The 22,277-nt window shown below is 51.0% G+C and overlaps 2 protein-coding genes across 2 annotated transcripts; both read right to left on the bottom strand.

The window, feature by feature from the left end:
- Positions 1 to 1,242: 1,242 nt before the first annotated feature.
- LRIT2 (leucine rich repeat, Ig-like and transmembrane domains 2) lies at positions 1,243 to 5,168 on the bottom strand. Its single transcript, XM_008519083.2, has 3 exons — positions 5,059 to 5,168; positions 3,980 to 4,761; positions 1,243 to 2,232 (listed from the first exon to the last, which is right to left on the bottom strand). Exons 1-3 carry the CDS (start codon positions 5,166 to 5,168, stop codon positions 1,445 to 1,447), a joined length of 1,680 nt encoding a protein of 559 aa, XP_008517305.1. The 3' UTR covers positions 1,243 to 1,444.
- A 3,244-nt stretch (positions 5,169 to 8,412) lies between these two features.
- Positions 8,413 to 21,437, bottom strand: LRIT1 (leucine rich repeat, Ig-like and transmembrane domains 1). The gene is made up of 4 exons (XM_008519079.2): positions 21,292 to 21,437; positions 17,501 to 17,967; positions 13,375 to 13,680; positions 8,413 to 12,116 (listed from the first exon to the last, which is right to left on the bottom strand). Exons 1-4 carry the CDS (start codon positions 21,411 to 21,413, stop codon positions 11,146 to 11,148), a joined length of 1,866 nt encoding a protein of 621 aa, XP_008517301.2. The 5' UTR covers positions 21,414 to 21,437; the 3' UTR covers positions 8,413 to 11,145.
- Between the last annotated feature and the right edge of the window lie 840 nt (positions 21,438 to 22,277).

The following is a 22,277-nucleotide window of genomic DNA, read 5'->3' as shown; positions in this document are numbered from 1 at the left end:
AGGCTAAAAATTATTGAAGCTGACTGAAGGAGAGGGATGAGATTCTATTTTCAGTATGACTGAAAATTTCTATAAAAAAGGGTTTTTTCTTCTAATGCTCAGAAGAATATAAGCAAGGAGAACTTGAAGAAATGAGAGAACAATTGGTCTGAATATGAGAGCTGTCTTCAATTTTTAAAAATTCATTTCAACCCACACTGATTATCCACACAATCCAGGTGTTGGATGAACCCAGTGGCCACAGCAAGAGAGGTCCCTCTCTGCCCCAGAATTGATAAGAAAGGTGGGAAGGAGGGAGAAAACATTTGTGGGGACATCACAAGGAGGCCAGCTTATGCTTAACAGTCTTCAAGGGATTTTTCTGTGGCCAGTGGGAGAAGCTGTGGGGAGACAGATGTGGGTTTAAATCCTGGGAAGTGTCTCCACCAGCGGGGCTGCCCAGAGGGAGCGTGAGCTGTCCTAGAGTTTGTGAGGACCCCTCCACCCCAAGTGAGCCCAGATAAGAGGAAACAACCACCTCTCAGGGATTTCTCAGGAACCACTGAGTAGAGGAAGGGGGCAGGATTACATCCTCATTCATATATCAAACGGTTGTCGTGCTCAGCACTGAGACAGGACACGGGGCTGCAAAAATAGCCTGAAACTCACAGCCTCCTGGGTCTAGGTGAGAATCAGGGCTGTGCAGCTTTCTCTCTGCAAAAAAAAAGAACAGAGAGAGTCATATGATTTTATATAGATTCCAACCGTCGCTGGAGCGTAAGCCCTAGACTGCAGCCCATCTCCTGTTCCTCAGTGCTGATGGCACCAGGCTCTCAGGAGCTCCAATGGCAGCTCACAGGGACACAGATACCCACAAACAGAGGCTCATGTTACCCACCAGGCTCTCCTCGCCCTGAAGGGCAGCTCTTTGGAACATCAAGCTTACGCGATCTCATGGGGAGTTTGCCGTTAAGAGGAAGACTAACCCTTTCTGAACGATGGGAGACGCAAGAATACTGCAAAGCAGACATTTAGAGGAAACGAGGGGATTGGAATGTCTTTTGAGTGGTGCCTCTGCCACCTGCTCAATGGTGATGTTGGGCAAGTCATTGTCACTTTCTGGGCTTCAGTTTCTTCACCTGTAAAAAGGGGTAGAATTCTACCATTCTCCAATAGGATAACTCAAGTGAAACATCTATGTGAATGTTACATGTAAACTTACAAATGTTATAGGACTATGTATATGGGAAGGGTAACATTGACTAATTTTCAGCCACCATGTATAATAAAACGATTAACTGGATAGGACCAAACTCCACTGGCATCAGCTCCATGAAGACAAGAATTCTGTCTCCTTGTTCACTGTGTCAAGTTCAGTGCCTGGAACACAGCAGGTGCTCAATAAATACTTGTTGAATAAATGGATCAAGCCAAGTTGAGCTGCCGTGGAGGGTTAGTTTAGGGGCTAGAGGCCCACACCATCCTCCCCCAGCCCAGGCTGTTCAGCCACTCTCTCCCTCTCTTCGTCTCCCTCAGCATCTCTGTGCTCCAGGTTGTCCTCACAGATAGCTGTGTGGTCCCTATAGGAGCCGTCCGCATGCTGTGGGGCTGCACGGGGACACCTGGGGGCTTTCCTGCGATGAAGACAGCAGTGCAGGCCCCACTCCCTGCAGCTGCAGGGGGCCTGGGCTGCCCAGACATAGGCACCCACAGGCAGTGCCAGCAGCACCGCACACAGGACCACAGTGATGTGCAGGAGGCGCTCCCCTTCCTCCAGCCCACTGCGGTCCCTGCCTGTCACAAAGACCACACACTGGCCCTGGCGTGGGGGCCGGCCCCCAAGGCTGAGGCACGCCTCGTATTTTGTGCCAGGGAGGAGGTCATCTATGGCATATGTGTTGATGCCGGGGCCAATGTGGACCACCTCCTTCCTGAGGGCTTCCTCCGACGCAACATAGAGGGTGAACCACTTCTCCTCAGGGGCGTTGGCCACCGCAAACCACTCCAGCAGGATCCCATGCACTGTCTGCTTGACGACACGCAGGTCAATGTAGGTGTCGCCCTCCAAGGGGGAGAAAGGAGAATGGGGGTCGGGCAGGGCCTGGGCGGGCAGAACGTGGAGGGAGATGTCAAGGGTGCTCCTGCCGATAGAGTTGGAGGCCACACAGGTGTAATTGCCTCTGTCTACCGGGTGGGCCGCGGGTATGACCAGCTCCGACAACGCAGCATCTTCGGCAGTAGACGAGGTCAGCACTGGGTGGAGAGAGAGCAGAACGGCTCTGATAGCATTTCTCTGAGAGACGGCTAGGGAGTGTCCAGCAAAGCTAGCTTTTTGTTAAAAGGTGCTGATGACCATTATTAAGCAAGGACTTGGCGCCAGCTGTTTGCCTCTCAGCACCGCTGCAAAGTAAATACCCAATTTCTACACACATAGGAGGTTGACGATTGGAGCAATGAAGCAACCTGCCCGTAGTGAGAGTTTTTCGCAGGCAGCGGCTGATCTGGAACCTTGTTCTGTCTCTGAATATCACACTCTTTCAACTTCACCAGCTGCTCCCACCAAACTGCCCTAGCTTTGCTCAGCTAACCAGGGTTTCCGGGAAATCTCTCACAAGTGTGTGATTGTGTGACATTGTGAGCTACAAGAAGTGCGCTTTTCCCTCTGGGATGTGGAGTAGCTCAGAGCCTGGAGTCAAATGCTTGGGTTTGATCCCTTCCTAGGTATATGCTCTTGGACAGGTTGCTTAAATTCTCTTGGCCTCAATGTCCTCATCAATAAAGTGGGATGAGAATAGGACTCACTCATAAATTTGATAGTAAGTGCTCAGTGAGCGTTAGCTGTTACTATTACTGAGAGAACAGATATAACATGGTGCCAAAGAGACTGATTATAGAGCATCTCAAAAGACAACATCGGGATGCATGTCTGTGTTCTCAGAGAGGCCACAACAATAAACCCTACATTTCTCCTCCATTCGTATTTAATTTCAAGCCAATAAGATGAGATCAAAGTGATAGGAAAAAGTCAAAATTTCAGTTAATTAGGTATTTTTTAATCATCCAGAGGTCTGTCACCATGTATAACAAATATCTGGGTGACTGACTCTGTTTCTCAAGTTTTACTGAGATGTTTCCAGTTGTCTTTTAGACGGCTTCAAGAGACCCCAAGGGAGGCCACCCCTGGCCCTGTGATGTGCCCTAACCCTGCAGGTGGCACTAAAGGTGAGTCCAGCTGAGGTGTGAAAGCAGAGCACAGAGCTCGAGGGAATGAAGGCAGGTTTGAACCCCAGTTATGGGGCCCACGGAGGTCCCTTCTTCTCCCTGGGTCCCACTCTTACAACTTCAAGCCAATAAGGTCCGATCAACATGGTAGTGGAAAGTGTAAAACTCAGTCAATATCTAGGACTTCCCAACTTTGCCCAATGGTAAGAATTAGCTGGAAGATGGAGGATGGGGGGAGGAGGGAGTACCTGTTAAAATACGCACTCTCAGGCCCTCCCCTGGGCTCAAGGAATCCAAATCTCCAGGGCAGAGGTCAGAAAATCTTGTTTCAAACAAGCACCATAGGTGACTCTGCTCAGGCAAGCTTGGGAAATAGGTGATGGATCATCCCTAGCATGGGTCCTCATCAGAAAGTCGGTGATTTACAAATACACAGTATAGGGTTTTGCATCTAGAAGGCTCTCAAAGAATATATTTGCTCATATACCATTTTATAATATTTATACAATATGTTAAGTTGACTCCAATATGTATTTACTTATCTATAGGATATATACATATCCTATAAAGATCTGTATGCAACCATTTAAAATAATGCCAGTAGGGGAACACTATCTTGAAAGCTTCCTTATTGTGGTGAGTATAATTCAGGCCTATCCCGATCTTACTTGTACCCCTCCTCCATGACGGACCCAGTTTACAACCTCTCTATTGAGGAGAGGGCTGCTACAGATCTCCCCATTCCCCCAGATGCATCGAGAGGCTGCATATGGCTTACCATCAAATTCCCTCCATATGCTCAGGGGATAAGTCCACGCAATGGTTGGTGAGGGACTGGCCTGTGCCAGGCATCGTAGGGTCACATTCTGTCCTGCCCAGATGGTGACATTGGCACTGGGGGTTGAGATCCGTGGCTTCATGCAATCACCGAGTTCAGTTTCATGAAAAAGCTGCCCCGCCTTGGAGAGAGGGGCTCGGCACATCAGATAGGGATTCACAAGGATGACTGGAAGGCTGACAGACTTTACAAACTGGACAAGTCCCCGTAGGCGACAGTCACATAGCCAGGGGTTGCTGTGCAGGGCCAGTACCATGCTGGGGGGAATTTTGGCCCCACAGCCAGGCTGCCGGCGTTTCTGGTAGGCCGGCCAGTTCGAGAAGACGCTCTTGGATACAACTGTAAGCCTATTGGAGGATAGGTCAAGGTAGGTCAGGTTGATCAAGAACTGAAGAGCCAGCTCAGGAAGTACTTCAATCCTGTTGTGTTTGAGATCCAAGACCCTCAGGAGCGGGGTGGCGCGGAACGCTGTCCACGGTACTGAACGGAGTTTGTTCCCCTCCAGTCTCAGCTCTTTGAGTTCTGACAGGCGCTCCAGGGCTCCCAGGTGGATCACAGTGACGTTGTTAAAATTGAGCCAAAGGTATTCCAAGGTGCTCATGTTGATGAAAGACCCTCGGGGCAGTTCAAATAAGGGTGAATTTTCAATTCTCACTCGCTTGAACTCGTCAGGAAGGTTCAGTGGGATCGCTCCCAAAGAGATGGACATGCACTGCAGAGTCCTGCACAAGAAACCGGAAAAGCTTTAAGATGAACACCAGGGGACTGGGAAGTGCAATCAGGCATATCTTGGCATTAGACATATGAATTAGAAGAAAAATATATTATTCACTTGAAATAAAAGAGTTAGAGCCATTTTGGTAAAAGTGCACAGTTCACTGACGTTCAGTACCAGCTAGAATGAGCCTCGCAGAGATTTTGCTGATTTCCTGCCAAATCTAGGCCTACTCCCACTCCACATCACTCCCAAAGAAAGCCCATCCCCTACAACATTCTGGCATCTTGCTAGCACAGCGCACCTGCCAAAACTCTCATGGGAGCAGGTACATCCTGGCAGACAGACTGGCTGAGCAGTATGTGAATCCAGAAAGGCTAGAACTAATAGGAAATAGTGAGAAACCGAAGCCATATTCGTCTGTAAGAAAAATACCTTGCAAGTTTTGATAAGTATAGTCCAAGATTCCGAGCGGCAAATCCTATTATTGGTAATCCATGGTGATGTAGGTCAGCACAGCAATGGCAAAGCCCCTGGCACTCTGAGGTCTGCCATGGCCCAGAGTGAAAGCTCAGTAAAAACCCATGAAAAGGGAGCTATATCTCTTAACTAAGGTCAGAAAATTCACCATTCGTCTGGTTCTTGAACCCAGAAAGCAAATTCTAAGCCAGATGTCAGATTCAGATACTGAATTTAGATGCTGCCAAACACTGCCTTCCCTTAGTCTCTTAGCAAGTGATGCTATTCTGAGCACCAAGGTTCAGGTGATTCAGCCAGAATCTACCTAACACTTCATGAATCACAACTAGCTCCTGAAACCTAGAATTTTCAACCATTCCCTAAAAAGCGAATGCAAGATGGCGGGTAACAAAGTAATTCTGGGATCATTCCTATCATTAGTCCTTGCCCCAACACCTTGTGGTGGATTCGTGCCTCTACCACATCAAGACAGCTGCGTTGGCTACTTGGATGATCAGTCAGAGAAGCCTCACTGTTCAGGGGTTAAACCACAAGACTGTATTTCCTGATTAAACCAGAGCATGTTCTTATCCTCAATCTCACAGCTTTTCCTAAATGCTGTGTATTTCACATGATAAAAATGAAAGCCTTACATTTTAAAGTGAGACATATGTGATTTGGGACACTTGCTCTGCCACTCTTGATTCATTCAACAAATATTTATTGGTCATCTGCTCTAAGCCACACTCTTGCTGGGTGTAAGAAATATAGCAGTGTTACAGCCCCTGTCACACTGAGGTCTTCTCTCCAGCTTGTGCATCCTAGTCTTGAGGTCTTTGGAAAATCATTCAACCTCTATGAGTCTCAGTTTCTCCTCTGCAAAGTGAGGATATTAGTAAATACTTCATAGTGTTTTTAGAAAATGTTAAGATTATGTAAAATAAAGTATTTAACATACAGTAGGTGCCCAGTAAATTTTAATTTACCTCTCACACCAACAGACTCTTGAGGAGCAGCAAAGCCTTCTTCTCCATTACTTGGGGTACTTCTTGATGCATTTTAAGCTTCCATGGGTTCCCCTAAGACTAGTAATATACATTATACTCTACAAAAGGCTTCAGGGAAGAAAATCCGCTTAGTAGCTAACCAGTGAGGGGAGAAATGGGTCACTAACTAAGCTGATTACCCTCCAGCTTTCCATCCAAGCCAGATATATTTGCTGGAGTTTCCATTCTGGCTAGTTCTCTGGAGTTCCTTTCAAAGTAAAAATCAAAACAAGGAGAGCGCTATGAGCACAAAGCTTGTGGTAGACGTGGAGATGTGCTGCCTAGACTCCCTTCAAGGAATGAGTTGATGCTCAGCTGCAAGGAGTGCTTGCACAAGGTTATGCCCTTCCGAAGGCAGCCCATATGCAGCGACTGAGGGTGGTGATGTCACAAGGGCCCAGCCGGTTTGGCCTGATGGAGGACAACTCTGATGGGTCATGCTCATTTCAGAGTCCCCTACCAAGGTTGGCCAAGATTTTGTCAGCCTTGCTTCGTGGAAAAATGTGATTTAATCCATGGGTATCACAAAGCCACTAGGAGATTCTTTTCTTACCCCACAATATAAGGGTCTAAAGAGACCTCCATCCCCCACAATTTCCTTTCTGGTCATCTCATTCTCTTCAAATGAATCCAGCTCAACTCCACCTTCCAGTAGTTTGCTGGAAGCTTGAGAAGAACACCCACTGGCATGTCATCTCTGGAATCACCCAGGTCACCTCTGCCCTGCCCCTTCATCCTCTGGTTTCTTTATTTGGTGTATGGGCATAGGGAGTATCTATGTTGTCAGTTAAGGCAGGAGACTAGGACAATTAAAGTTAGCTTGGATCCTATAATTTATCTTAAATAGCTAGTGGTTAAGTGGTGTTCCCAAACTCAAGAGACTTAACAACAGAGGGAAGGGGACTGAGAATATGACATCTCTTCCTGCAAGATGCTTTTAGGAACTTTGCTCTGAGAGTTATTGGTAGAGACAGTCATAGGAGAAGAGTTACTCTGTGTTTATGAAATAATTAGACATAAATGGCTTCTGGGTGGCAGCTCCCTGGCTTGTCTTAACAGAATCTTAACCAGAGAGTTTCATATCTATTCAAATGGAAAATGCCACCCCAATATTAGCAAAACTTTGGGGTCGCTCAGAGGACTATCAAGAAGGCGAGCTACCAAGAAGTAGATATGCTGTCCTTCCTCTTTCTCAAACTGGTGCTCTCCTCTCACTCCTCCATCTGCTGCCAACCATGTCTGAGATGGTCCTTTTAGCTTCCCATGCTCTGTGGCATGCCTGTGATAGACACACACATGACTACATCCTCAAGCCCCCTTGAAACAGGTGGGCTATGTAACTGATATTCTGGCTAATGAAACGTTAGAGGAAATAATGTTTTAAAAGCCCCTACATGATTCTCCAGCTTCTCTTTTCCCTTGTTGCAGCAACCGTCGACATTCCAGGTGGCGGAGTCTTCATCAGCGTGGATCCCTGAGGGAATAAGTGAGCAGAGCCCTCCCTCCATCCACATTTCCCACTGACTCAAGTAGACTCTGGGAAAGCAGGAATAAATTTTGCTATGTTAAGCCACTGAAATTTGGGAGTTGCTGGAACAGCACAAGCCCAACGTGGCATAACCACAATGCCCTTGCAATCAAATAAAATATGCTCAATTACTTGTAAGTTGATTTTTGTCTCTACTGGATTAGATGATAATTAAAACAAAAATGTCCAGCTCTAGTCCACTAAACACGTTGGTCGCTGAGTCCCTTGATTGATAGCCTAGTTTTAATAGCCCACATCCACTTTCCAGGATAGAATTCTTGTTATTTGCCCTTTTTGCACCCTGCAACTTAGACGTGCAACTACAGGTAAGTGACACCAGACATACCCTCTGCTTAGGTCAAAAGAAATATGACCACATTGAAGTCAGAAAAAACATGATGGAGATGCCATGGTTTCAACCAACCCCCAAACAAGGCTTCCAAGGGCAGAATACTGTGGGATTATCATAGTACAGGCTGGTCCTCAGCATTGAGAGGGCAGAAATTCTTTTCCCAGGACTCTAAGAAGACATTAGGTTTTCCGCAACTGACTCATACTAACCAGAATCATATACCAAAAGACTAATATATAAACCAGACATCATTTTATTTTTTACAATGGGAATTTGTTTTTTCCAGTGACTTGAATATTCATGAGCACAATCTGGGGTGATTCTTCTCTATAAGAGCAAACCAATGAAGACAGAACACACAAAGGAAGGCTGATAGATGGGTATTGAGAAGTTGACCATCTTGGGGGTCACTCCTTCCAGACCACCAAGGTAGGTCTTAATGAATCATTGGAAAGTTTGTATCTTTTCTCTCACTCTCTCTCTCTCTTTTAGACACACACACACACACACACACACACAATATTGGATAAATAATAACAAATTCTTGCTTTCAAGTTCTTGAATTTTCTTCAAACAAGACTCAATAAAACTGACTGCATGTTAGCTATCTTTGGGCTAATAATTCTTCAGTCTTCATCAGCTCAGCCAATCATTTAGAGAGAACCTCTTTATCATTTCAACAGAAGGCTGCCTTCATCCGTTGCACTTCCATTTGTTCTGATTTTCGGAATGCCTGTCAACCTCTATATCAAAAACTCAGAACTGAATCTTGAGTCTCCCAAGACACAGCAGAAATGCCTTCATAAATCTAGATCAGGAGTTGGCGAACTGCAGCCTGGGAGCCAACTCCAGCCTGCCCCCTGTTTTTGCAAATAACATTCTACTGGAACACATCCACACTCATTAACTTACATATTGCCTATGGCTGCTTTCATACGACATCAGCAGAGTTGAGCAGTAGAGACAGACCCTAAAATATTTACTCTCTGGCTTTCCTTAAAGAAAAAAATGCCTACTCATGATTCAGACATTGGTTTTGTCATCTTCCAACCAAATAACTTCTCTTACCAATGGCCATGGCCCACACATTATAGTCAGGTGCACCCTCCAGATGATGGGTAGAAAATATCCACGTGTGGAAATTCCATGCTCATGTGCACTGGTGCTCACATGGTTCTGATCCCAGGTTTTGGTTGCTTGAAAAAATCCGTTTCTGTAGTGAACCTGCTGTGGATTGCATTGCGGAGATCAACACAGAACAAAGAATTTCAGCCTGGCCAGAAAGTTACCACGGACCTGGATCCCCCAAGAAAATCCATCACTACTCTCTCTAAGTTAATCAACTCTTTCGGCTTCAGTTTTCTCATCTGTAAAATCAAGTAGCCCAGCCCCCATAACAGGATGTCGAGAGGATCAAACAAGAGAAAACAGGAAAATGTGTTGTAAGGTCCTAGGTTGTAAGGTCCTTTGTAAATGCAAGGGGGAGTACAGTAACTTTAGAAATCACTGCCTGTTGCTGGCTTATCCAGCAAATATTCAATGCAACACCGAGTCACTTAGGTGATACGAGCGAAATTGTTTCGTTGCATCACTTGCCGTTCCTCAATTTCCTCAGTTGTTACTCAAAGGCCTTGGCACCAAACGCCCTGGATGCTGCCTGCATTAGAGCTCAGTCCTGCAGACAAGACACAACATCCGCCCTTCTGCTAGGAAAGTTTGCCTTCTCCTGTGCACAGAGACACCATCTCAGAGGTTTCCAAGCTTTCAGCAAACTGAATAGGAACCCTCCTTTGAAGTGGCTTACTGAGTGACGGGAAGGCTCTGAGACAGCCTCAGGAACCAGGTAAGCGTCCTAAGAATCACAAAGGCTGCTCCATGGGGACAGAGGTGAGCAGTGTGCCAGACAGCATTGGGTATACTGTGCCCCCCGCCACGGAGGGTCTCTCAGATCCCTCCAGCCTGATATTCTGAGAGTAAATGAGCAGTAGTCTCTTGGGGATCATCCAAACCTCTAGAGTTTATTGAAAATCAAATGATTATCTCTATGCAGAATGGCACCCAGAGAAAAAATGTTAGAATCGATAAGTGGACTCAGGGAGAGCACAGTGTGTGTCTCTGTGTGTGTATGCATGTGACCATACAAGGGTGGCAGATGCATAAAGAGACTGTATGTGTGGGTGCCTATGAGTTAGCATAAATGTAATCAAGATGCAGTTCAGGGGAGTGGTAAGGACTCCCAACTCTGGGACCAATTGGCTGGTCCAAATTCCACAGCTGCCACTTCCACTGGTGTCCTTATGGGCAATATGGTAGATGAGATCACCGCTCAGCAAAATATTTCCTGCCCCACCATCACCTCCATGGGAGAACTGTCCCTTCCCACCTCATTAAAGTTGGGTTTGGCCATGGGACTTGCTTTGGCAGATAGAATATGGGCAGAAATGGCAGTGTGCCAGTTCTAAGCCAAGAGCTTAAGAGGCACCACATGTCTTTGCTCATTCCTCTGATATCCTCAAACCTCTCCCCAAAAGAAGCCTGCCCCAGGTGGCTACTCATCCTCCATCCGAGGCCCCAAATAGGACAGACGGAGCAGAGCCACCCCAGGCAACCCACAGACCTGCGGACTGTGTGAAAATGAGTGCTTGTTGCTGTATCCCCCTGATATTTTACTTTTATTTGTTATGCAGCAAAAACTGACCAATATAGGCCAGTTACTTAATCCCCCTGTTTCTTCTCCAGGAAAATGAGGAGGATAGTAGTGCCTGCCATAAAGAGTTGTTAGAAGAATTAAATGAGTTAATGCATATAAAGCACTTAGAACACTTCTGGGCATGCAGTAAGTGCTTAATAAGTGTTATCTGTTGTTGCGTGTGAGTGTCTGACTGAGCAGGTACCCAAGTGGTAATTGTGGCTCAGCATGAACTCAGATGTCCAAGTGAGGGGGTGGGGGTAGCAGAGGGCAGGAGCAGGTGCATGGGCATCTGCGTGCGTGGGGCAGCCCACCCCTCAGCAGAAGTACTCATTGATCCGTCTGCCCCCGCTGGCCCCCAAGGCCTGGGAGTCCAGGCTAGAGCGGGCGGAGAGGAGCCTGTTGACTTCGCTGAGGCTGTGCCGGGACAGCTCCTCCGAGCCGTCCTCGCTGTGGCCGAGCCTCTCCAGGTTGACGTAGGCACCGGTGGCCTCGGCGGTGCCCCCAGTGTGGCACTTGCGGCAGCGCCTCTGGACAGCACTGCAGCAGACAAGCAGCGTGAGGGGCAGGGCGATGACCGTGGCCACGCTGATCACCACCACGTTGATGAGCCGCTGGGTGGCCTCGGCGTCCACCACCTCATCAGTGGAGAAGATGACACACTGCTCCTTCCGGGGCCCAAAGCCCCGCATGCAGACGCAGGCCACGTACTTGGTCTTGGGCTCCAGCCCGTGGATGGTGACACTGGTCTTCCCGGGCTGCACCGTCACCCGCCGCATGTCACGCTGCCCATAGACGGCATAGAGGACACTGAAGGCAGTTGTGTTCCTGGCCTGGGGGGCCTTCCACGCCAAGGTCACGCTGTGGTATGTGTCCCCCACCACCTTGAGATGCTTCACCATTCGGGCCTCCTGGGGTCCCGCCGGCCCCTCCGAGTGCTCTCCTGGGGCACCCATCTGGAAGTGCTGGAGGGTCAGCTCCTCCTTCGTGTTGGGCACAGGGAGCCCCGTGGCCAGGACAGCAGGCTCAGGGATGTGGGGGACATGCCTGGCCACCAGCTTGTTGTTGTAGGCAACAGCTTCCGCCCCCTCACCTGTCCACAGTGCCCCAGGGCTCCCCCTACGTTCTGTGGAAGTCTGGGGATCAGTGACAACCAGGGAGATAAGGGTCTCAGAGGCTCCCAGGAAGTTCTTGGCCTGGCAGATGTAGTCTCCAGAGTCCAGGGGGGACACGGCAGGCAGGCCCAGCAGCGTCCAGCTCGTGCCATCGCTGGAGACCTCCTGGTGCACTGGGGGGAAAGAGGCACATGTGGGAGAAGGAATGGGCCCGCCTGCCCCAGGTTCCCTTTCAGGGCCAAGTTCACAGCCCCTGGGCTGTGCACACTCTGCTGGAGACCCTGTTATCCCGAGAACACATGGGAGTCATTCAACTTTTCTTTGATTAGCCAAGGGGATCGAGGTCTCCTGGGCTCAAATTTGGGGTCTCCCTGGAGCCCCAGGCTAAGGCAGAGCCTAAGGATCATCTGCCTCCCAAATCTGGGATGTTCCGGCTGTGTTCTGCAGGCCCCGGAGTTCCTCCGGGCTGACCCCGGGGGGGTGGGGCAGGGCAGGTGCTTTGGGGCTAGGATGGGTCAAGGGGTGAAAATGAGGCAGAGGCCCAGCCAGAAGTGCTCTCCCCTCCCCTGCCCAGCAGCACTGCCACGTCAATCAGAGCATCTTCAACCTTCCGTTTGACATATGGAGATCCTTATACAATTTTGTTTGTGAGTTGATTTCAAACCCACAGTCCTAGAGCAACGCTTGCTAACCCAGTTGAGGGAGAGGCAGAAGAAAGCTGGGAGGGACGTGAGCTTTTCTGGTCAGATGCTAAGAAATGATTCCTCCTTAACCCTCTTTCTGCATCTTGGTGGCCCGTGACTCCTACACCCCACCCCTGCAACCCAGTGCCAGAGATGAACCATCTCTGTCTACACAACGAGGCAAAAAACACACAGGCTGTGGGGTCAGCCAGATTGCATTAGACTCCCAGCTCCTCCTTGTACCAGTGTGAGGTGTAGCCCAGGCATTTAGCCTCCCAGAGCCTCAGTTTACTTACACGCAAAATAAGGATAATCTGCTTGTTCTTTAAAGTTCAAGGACATCATGTGCATAATACACATGAAGAGCTCAATAGATCGTTAATCACCACTGCTGGTGATACTGGCTTAATATTTACAAGTGGGAAACTTACTACGAATGTTCAATACCCTAAGAGGATCTTCTACCGAAAGCCAGCGTTTTGTTCCTCTTAGGGTGGGCCTGGAGTCTTTGATAGGGAGCTTGTGGGATCTCATAGGACAGACTGAGAGTCATGGTCATCTTTGAACCCATTGTCCCCATGCCCTGCCTCTAGGCGGAGCCCATCCAACTCCATTCAGAAGGAATGGGAGTAGGGGGCCTTGCTCGGCCCCCCTCCCTCCGCAGCAAACCTGGCCCTGGCAATTTGGGACGCTGACCCACCAGGCCTGGTCTGGCATCTCAGCACAGCAGTCCCTGTAGTTCACACACCTGTGCCGTTGAGCGGGTACCCGCTGGCCCTCCTCCAGCTCATCTCGGGCCCAGGGACCCCGGTGGCCCCACAACGTAGCACCACAGTGCTGCCCAAAGGGGACCTGATGCTGGCCACCCCCGGACGGACCTCTGGACTCCGGCACTTCCTCAGCTCCAGCTGGCTGAAGGCCACTCCGGCCAGGCTGCGCGGGCTGGCGCACCTCAGCCTGGCCTCTATGAAGGCCAGGTTTGGGGCCCAGCCTTCCAGGAAATGGACCAGGTCATAGAGTCGGCAGTCACACGCCCAAGGGTTGTCCTGTAGCCCTGTAGGGGTGACAGGGAAGGCAAGAGGTGAGCCGAGCCATTCCCATCCCCAGCCCTGGCTCCCAATCCCCTTGGAGAGCGAGGACAAGGCAGGTCCTGAGCTCAGTGTCAGCCTAAGTGGCCTCCAGGCCCAGCTCCTGTCTAGCTAGTTGTTCTTCATCTTGAATGATAGCATCACTTCCCTTTCACGGTCACTGTAAGCATAAATAAAGATGTCCCATCGAGCAGTGGGTAGGCCACACAGCATCCTGACACAGGTGGCAATTACTCCTGCATTCTTGGTGTGGTCCTTGCGGGCTACTGGCCAAGCAGCAAGTATTTCAGCAATAATTGCAATACGCCAAAAATCCATTTCTAGAAATGCTTCCTGACCCCTCACCCTCAACCCCTGCCCTTCCAGAACAAGTGGCACGTTTAGCATCACCCCAGCAATGAGGGTGGCTGTTCTCAGCCATGGTCTCTTTGACAGAGGCTCAAAAGCGGAGAGTGAGGACGCCATCAAATCAAACTCTGTGTCATAGCACAGCCGTCTGTACCTCCAACTTGAACATCGTTACAGACCCAAAAGCAGATAACTGCACCCACCCTGCCAAAGACCCTTCAACAGATAAAGGGGTATCATGGGGCCCCAACTCTAAGGCACCATTCCTTTTTATATGTTTGCATTTCTGATATACAAAATAAATGCATTTAAGATGATGTCCTTTCGATCCCCCAAAGATTATTATTAAATTTGATAGTGCATCTAAGAATCAATGGCATATTACATATTTATATACATACATTGGATATATCTGGAAGGGCAAATGTCCAGGGTTGGGGAGGGTGCATCCGGATCTGCTTGTATCTCCATGACTCTCAAGGCCCTTGGAGCACCTGCTGGGAGGGGACAGTGCCTTCTCCCACCCGCTCCCTCACCCCATCCCACTGGGGGCTGCTACCCTGTGTCGCCGGTTCAATGCATTTAACAATACACCTGCTCCCACCCGGAGTCATCACCACCCAGCTCTGGTGGTGAGCGATCTGGCTTTCACCTGTGACAACAGAGTCCCCAAAGAATTCAAGCAAATGGCAAAGTTAAATAGCAGTGAAAGTTGTACCCGTCGGACTGGCAAAAGCTAAACATTCTGGCCATTTTAATTATTAGCTTCATGAGGGAATAATTTTCATCTACCTTGTTCTCTCCTGTGTCTTCAGCACCCAGAATCGAGCCTACACATTGGCAGGCACGCAACTTGCAGAGCGAACACCCAAATGCATGGTCTCAGGCACTGCCGGTGTGGGGTGAGAATCGGCCCAACCACTTTAACGACCATCAGTTGATTTAAAAAGTCCAGGGTGCACACTCCACGGCCTAGCAATTCCATTCTCGGTTCCTATCCTAGAGAAACATGTGTCTGCATGCACAAGGATGCATTGTCAAGAATGTTCTCTGTGGCATCATAGGTGTTAATAAAATACTGGAAACAATTTGAAGGTTCAGTAAAGGGGAAGTGGCTAAATAAATTGTAGTATAGCTTTAATATGGAGTATTATACAGGAGTTTAAAAAAATGAAGTCAATCCATTTGTAATAACTTACAAAGATCTCCAAGACCTATTGCTGGATGAACCAGTTAGTGCTGGTTTATAGGTACAATATGACAAAATTTAATGTAAAACACACAGATAAGATTTCTATGCGCATGTATATAAGTAAGTATGTGTATGTAAATGCACCGTAAAAGATAGGGAACATGCAAAGAAACATAATAGTGGCTGCCTTTTAGGGGGAGAGAAGGAATTGGAATCAGAAGAGGGGACAAAAAGGTCTTTAGCCTTTTCTGTAATATTTTAAATGTTTACATATATTCATGAATAATTTGTGTAATTAAAACTAAAATTAATTTTCCAGAATGAGTTATGCCCCGACCTGTCACCCTCCAGGCCAGGTAGGCGCCTCGGGCAGGAAAGGAGATCTAGTTCATCTGTTAAACCATTGGTTTGTTAGGAAAAGGAAAGAATCAATGAAATAGAAAGGCGAGGGGCCGGCCGGGTGGCACATCAGTTAAGTTCACACGTTCCGCTTTGGCAGCCCGGGGTTCACCGGTTCTGAACCCGGGTGTGGACATGGCACCACTTGGCAAGCCATGCTGTGGTAGGCATCCCACATATAAAGTAGAGGAAGATAGGCACGGATGTTAGCTCAGGGCCAGGCTTCCTCAGCAAAAAGAGGAAGATTGGCAGCAGATGTTAGCTCAGGGCTAATCTTCCTCAAGAAAAAAAAAAGAAAAAGGGAAACGGAGTCTCAGGGTACCAGCTCCAGGCCACGTGACCTGGACAGTCTCTTGTACCTAATTTTCCTTATTTGTAACACCTGGTCAACACCCCTTGCCCTGGCTGCCTGACATGGTTGTTGGAATAGACTTACCAGATATAGAAAAAAAATGGACACCCAGTTAAATTTGATTTTCAAATAAACAATAATTTTTTCCATATAAGTACTACACTATACACTGTCCTTTATTTGATAAGAAAGTCTATAGGGTGGATGGAGTTGGAACGGGGCCTGCTGTTCCCTGCCTTGTTTCTAGGAAGTGAGGCGACCAGAGAGTCTGTCCCAAGAGACACTCCCAGACCTCAGGGCAGGAGCTGTCCCAAACCACTCTGAGATTGCCCCAGACTCCAGTGCCGGACCCAACAGGAGCCACGGCATGCTCCAGGCACATCCCGCCCAAGAGGTGAGGTCTCTCTTCTGATTCTCCCCACCCACCACTGACCACCCAGCCCTCCAGGAGTCCATCATGGTTCCCATCCCCTCATGGGACAGGGGAAAGAGAACCAGCCTGTAAGACAGGAGCCCCACGCCCAAACCCACCACTGACTCACCCAGGTCACGTTTGTTGACCTGTAAAACAAAGATCATCATCCTTGCACTATTGCCCCCCTGGGAGGTGGAGAGGGTCAAGTTCTACGAGGGGGCTAGAAGGAGTTCAGGGAAACCTCAGGGCCACACTAACACAAATGCCCAGTAGGGATGGACCAGTGAGCAAAGAGCAGGACCTTCCACGTGAGAATACCCCGTTCTCAGAGACGCTGCAGGGGCAGAGGGCTCACGTGCTTTGAAGACAGTTGGAAGTTGGACTAGAAGCTGACTCTGAGAAGATTAGCCTTCAGGGTTTGTATTAAGGGAGAAACGAAGGAAGCGGGAGGAGACAGGGGCCTGAGATGGGGGCCGAGTGAACCCCAGGGGCTGTGGAGTTGAAAGAGCCCATCAGAGTCCTCCCAAGCGGGCTCCCACCTGACGCATCTTTGGATGAGGGTGGTTCCCAGAAAGGGTATGTGGCCATGGGAGAGCCTGCTCTGCAGCTGAGGCTCTCCCCAGTGGGGCTGACCGCTGAAGGCTGCTTCCGAAAGTGACCCCAGAAACTGGGCAGCCAGTCCTACCTTGATGGGCATCTGGATGGCACATCACTGTACCTGCCACATGTACCTAATGCGTGCTAAGCTCTGTCTTTTTACCTACAACTCCAACCTTTTGAGGTAGGTATTATCATCCTCTCTTTAAAGAAGGGAGCCAAAGCACAGAGAAGCTAGGTAACTTTCCCCAGGACGCACAGGTAGTCATAGGCAACGCTGGGACTTGAACTGTGGCCGTGTGACACGATGCTTGAGCTCCTCCACCCGCCCACGTGCGCCTCTCACTCAATCGTCACTCCAACCCAGAAGGCAGGTATGGTTGCTCTTTTCCAGCCAAGGAATCCAGACTCAGAGAGGCCTGGGAACTTCACGAAGACCCCAAGGCTCTGCAAGTTGTTGCCCAGAGAAGGATGCCCCCTTACCTAGGACCAGCCTGGCGCGGTGGCCGGGGAGGAAGGGCGCAGTCTGCAGGGGCGCCCAGGCGGCGAGCAGCTCCTGCGGGAGCCTCAGCAGCTGGTTGCTGGAGAGGTCGAGGAAGGTGAGGTTGCGCAGGAAGCGCGCCGCCTCGGCCGGCACGGCGGCGAGACAGTTGGCCTGCAGGTCCAGCAGGCGCAGCTGGGGCACGTCCCGGAGCGCCGGCCAGGGGAAGGCGGCCAGGCGGTTCCCTGGCAGGCGCAGCTCCCGCAGGCGCCGCAAGCCCCGCAGCGCCAGGGCGCTGAGCTCGGCCAGGGCGTTGTAGGGCAGCCAGAGCTGCTCCAGGCGGCCGAGCGGCGCGAAGGGGGCCCCGGGCAGCCTGCGCAGGGCCGTGCGCTCCACGCGCAGGCGGCAGGTGTCCGCGGGCACAGCCGCGGGCGGCAGGGTCATGTCGGGGTCGTCGCACACCACCGTCCTGGACACGGAAATGGGGAGAGATGAGTGAGGGTCCTGTCGACCCGACCCCGCTTCCAGAGGCCCCTGGTCTGCACGGAACGGAGGCCCCTAAACCCAGGCTCCGCGCTGTGGTGAGCCCTGGAGACGGGTGGGCACAAGCAGCCCACTGTTTGCTCTTTGTGGGGGTTCTTGCTTCCAGAGCCTGTCACAGGGGTCCCTGGAGGGCCGTTCCGTCTCTGTCACTGGCCTGAAGGACCTCGAGCTTAAACTGTTATGTCCCCTTCCAGCCCATACTATCTGCAGCACTTGGATACATAAATCCTGGATCATCTTGTGCATCCTCGCATGGCATATGTGTGTTAAACATGGTCCTTTCTCAAAGTATACCTCCGTTTTTGTAACCATTTTGGCTTTTCTTCATTTTTTAAAACATATACCAAGGGCATTAGCACCTCAGCCTCTCCTGACTCTGAGGAACCAGGAGAGGATCAAGGTGTGTAAGAGCCAGGACTTTGCAGCCCGGCAGGTGGATCCACATCTGGGCTCCTTGCTTGCCCGCTGTGTGTCCGTGAGTGTATTACCTAACCTCTCTTTGCCTCCGTTTCCCGTAATAATAGACTGCACCTCACAGGGTGGTTTCGGAGTGTAAATGAGGCACTGTGTGTGCCAGCTCCACGTACTCATCACCTGTAGGAGCCAGTGCTTGGACCTCGGTCCTAAACTCCTGCAGCCCAGAACTAGAAGGAGACGGGGCCAGTCTTACCAGCTCCTTCCAATGCTCCTTCTGCCCAAACAGACATTTCTTAAACCTTGTTCTATTGAGTCTGACACTAAAGCAGAGGAAAGAGGGAGAGAAGGAAGCAGTCGCTGGCTTCAAGGAGCCTACTCTTCGGGGCTGTGTTATATGCTGTCACACCCACATAAGCCAAGAAGGGAAAGATTCTCGAGAAGATAAAACTTGGAAGCTGGGCGTGAGGGCCTTGCTGTGCAGCTCATGTCACCTGGGGGCTGCTCTGTGCACACTGGACGAGGTGGGGGCGCTGGTCACGCTGCGCTTTGCTGAGGGAGGTCATGTCATAACATATGCCTCATCTCTGGTCTTCCTGAGTAACACACACGCTCCACCAGCATCCATCAGCTTCCCTCCACACTCGACTCAAAGTCGGCTGGTCTGGGCTTGTTTTTCCTCATCAACGGTGCCAGCAAAAGGGACAGTTACTTCCACCCACTCATATTCTTCAGACACCCGTGGGACCCCTACTGAGTGATGGGTGCTGTGGAGATTCCGAAGAATATCAGACCCACAGCCCCTGTCCCCAGACAGCTTGTTGTCTAGCTAAGGAAGAAAGAGCACTGGAGGCAATGATATTTTCAATGATACTAGAGGGCTGGGTGTCACAAGGGGAAGGTCTGGATGTACGTGGGAGGAAGGGAGTTGATGGGAGAAGATGTCCTGGAAAGGGGAAAGACGGTCATGGGAGGGACCAGAGAAACCAATAAGGGACCAGCACGGGCCAACAGCGTGACTCCTGGCGAGGCAAACTGGGCACAAAGAGCGTGGGAACACATCTGTCTAGATGTGGGGACACAACTCCAGTACCCACAGGTGCACATGCTCCGCTCACAGTACGGGAGCGTGGAGCAGGAACAGGTCACTCAGGCTGCTCAGATGTAAGGACTGGACCCTCTGAGAGGCTCTGGTTACAGAGGGGGCTGAGGAGGCATCTGAGACACAGAAGGGGCCTTGGTCTGACTGCGCAGTCTATGCCTAGGGCCACTGGGGAGCTCAGGGCCCTAGCCTTTCATGGCCTCCTTCCTCTCACAGGACACTCCATGCAGATAGGCTGGTGCACATCAGCCGTAGGCCTGTCAGGCAGGTGGAACCAATGCTGGGGGCTCTGACTTCAGGGAATGAATGGCCACCGGCTGACATTAGGGATCCTGGAAGCTGCCTTTGGAATTTCACTTTCCATCCCAAGGCTAACCTGCCACCAGAAGCCCTCCCCTGGTCCCTGCCTGTGATAGCATCATCAGATGAGAAGAGTTCTGAAATAGAACTGAAGCCTTGGGTTCCAGGACCAGGTCGGCCACTGATGCTGTGTAACTTGGAGCCCCCTCTCTCTGCGGGTGGCAGGAGAGGTTCTTGGTCACCCTGGTCACATTATCCGTGGCCATGGGCTGTCTCCTGGCCTGCTCAGAGCTCTGGGCTTCCCTTGGGGAGAGCATCCTCACCTCAGATGATCTATATGAGTTGGAGCATCAGAGATTTGGGCCAAAAATGGAGCTCTCCCCGCATTTCAGTCAATACCGGGTGTCCTTCCTTGGAGGCGCTTCTCCATTCTCTGCCTCCCCTTCACACCCAATCACCCGACACCCTTTGCCAGGATCACTGAAAGAGTCTCAGTGATAACACTGCCGCTGAATCAGAAACCATCTGCGGCTCCCCAGCACCCATCTAAGACAAGGGAGAAAGGGAGAATGGAATTCCAGAAGGCCGGGAAGATGGCAGGAAAGGCCCTGAGCCAGGGCTGAAATCCTTGAGCAAGTTGAGAAAGGCAAAGGGGGTCATTAATGGGTAAGCTGAAGATGTCGGAGGAAAGATGGGTGAAAGACCGCCGAAGGGAAAAAGAGCAGAGCCCGTGGTGGAAGAGCAAGGGACCACGAGCCGCAGTGGTGGAAGGCGGAGGAGAGATGCAGGGGCTCCCAGGCTCAGACGGGGGATGGGCAAAGTCAAGAAGAGGCTGAGGGTGGAGAAGGGCTTGTTTCCATGGGAATCGGCACTCCTGGCTTTTCGGGAGCCCATAGAAAGGGGCTGAGGCTGAGGCTGCTGGGGGCTAGGACAGAGGAGACCAAAAGTGGTGATGGGGGTGGGGGGGAGCATGAGGAGGCAGGTGATCCCATCATGGGTGGAGTGGTAAGAAATACCTGATATGTGATTGGAGGTAAGGCAGGAGAATGGAAGAGGCCTGGGAAAGAAGGGGCTGCAAAGATAGAGAGGATGACGGAGAGGAAGGAAGGAAGCAGAGGAAAAGAAAGAGGTGAGGGGAGACTTCCTGTGCCCGTAGGAGGGGTTGCTCTCCACCAGGATCCTGGAGGAGGATTCAGCAAGGGTCTCCTGGAGCTGGCACACCTGTGCCCCATCCCCATCCCCATGTATAAAGGTACTTGGTACCTCCCCGGCAGAGCCACACCCTGCTGGCTGGAAGATAATGCAGCACAGACCAGCCCCTTAGGACCCCTGGGGATCTCACCTGGCCGCGGTCTGAGGCCCCTGCAACCAATCCAGCCCAGCTGGTAGAGCGATGGGGGCTGGGCTACCTCTCCCACACACCTGGTGCCATACCTGGCCTTGCTGCCATCACCCATGACGTGGAGGCTGCAGCTGCACTGAGAAGGACAGGAGCCCCGGGCTTGGGGTTGCCCCCCGAGGGCCAGGAGCCAGAGCATGCCCACTGCCACCCTCATGGCTCCTGGCTCCTGGCTCCTCTGTAGCCCGGGCACGGGCCTGTCCCTGGACTGCTCTGTCCTGCCGGCCCAGCAAGCCCAGCAGCTGCCCACTGGCTCATCAGCCCCCACACCCCCACCTGAGGCCATTGGATAAACAAGGACGGTCTGGGGATTAGGGAGGGAGCCCTGGCCGCAGCACTCAGAGGCTTATTGCTTCCTGGAATCACCCGGTCCTGAGAGCGGGGGTGGGGTGGGGGATCCCCTTCTGTAGCATCAGCCCCAGGCCCAGAGAGGCCAGGACATGGCAAGGCGGGGCAGGTGGGCAGCCACCCAGGGGCAAATGGCTGCTGGACTGGCCGGCTGGGCTGCCCGCCTGCAAATCCACCCCATGCCAGCCAGGCTGGGGCTGCACAGACGAAGATGGGCTCAGAGAAGATGAAGACAGACCCTAGCCTCTGATGAGGGCCATTGGAATTCTCTCCTGCCACACTATTTCATTGTGAAAATGCAATGAGATGAGAGCAGTGAAGGCATTAGAAAGAGCCCAGCTCTGGGGCCAGGCCAGCCTGGATTGAAATGCCAGCTCTTTCACTCACAGGCTGTGAGCTTGGGTGAGACATGTGGTCCCTCTTGGCCTCCGTGTCCTCATCTGAGAAAGGGAAGCAACATTACTCTCCTCAGGGTGTTCATTCCCAGAACTTGACAGCCTTTGGGAGCAGAAGCTCTCTCGTGCCTAGTAAGCATCCGATTTCGCTGGCACTGACAAGCACCTGCTCGCAGAAGAGGTGGGAAGATTCAGATATTTCTGGGGGACCTCCAAAGGGTCTCCCATGGGCAGTGAATCTTCTTAGGCTGCTGTACTCCATGGACACCCAGTCCCAG

The sequence above is a fragment of the Equus przewalskii genome, chromosome 1 (assembly GCF_037783145.1).
Source record: "Equus przewalskii isolate Varuska chromosome 1, EquPr2, whole genome shotgun sequence".
NCBI lineage: Eukaryota > Metazoa > Chordata > Mammalia > Perissodactyla > Equidae > Equus > Equus przewalskii.
Note: the sequence above shows the minus strand (reverse complement) of the source record. Positions and strands in the feature narration are given on the sequence as shown.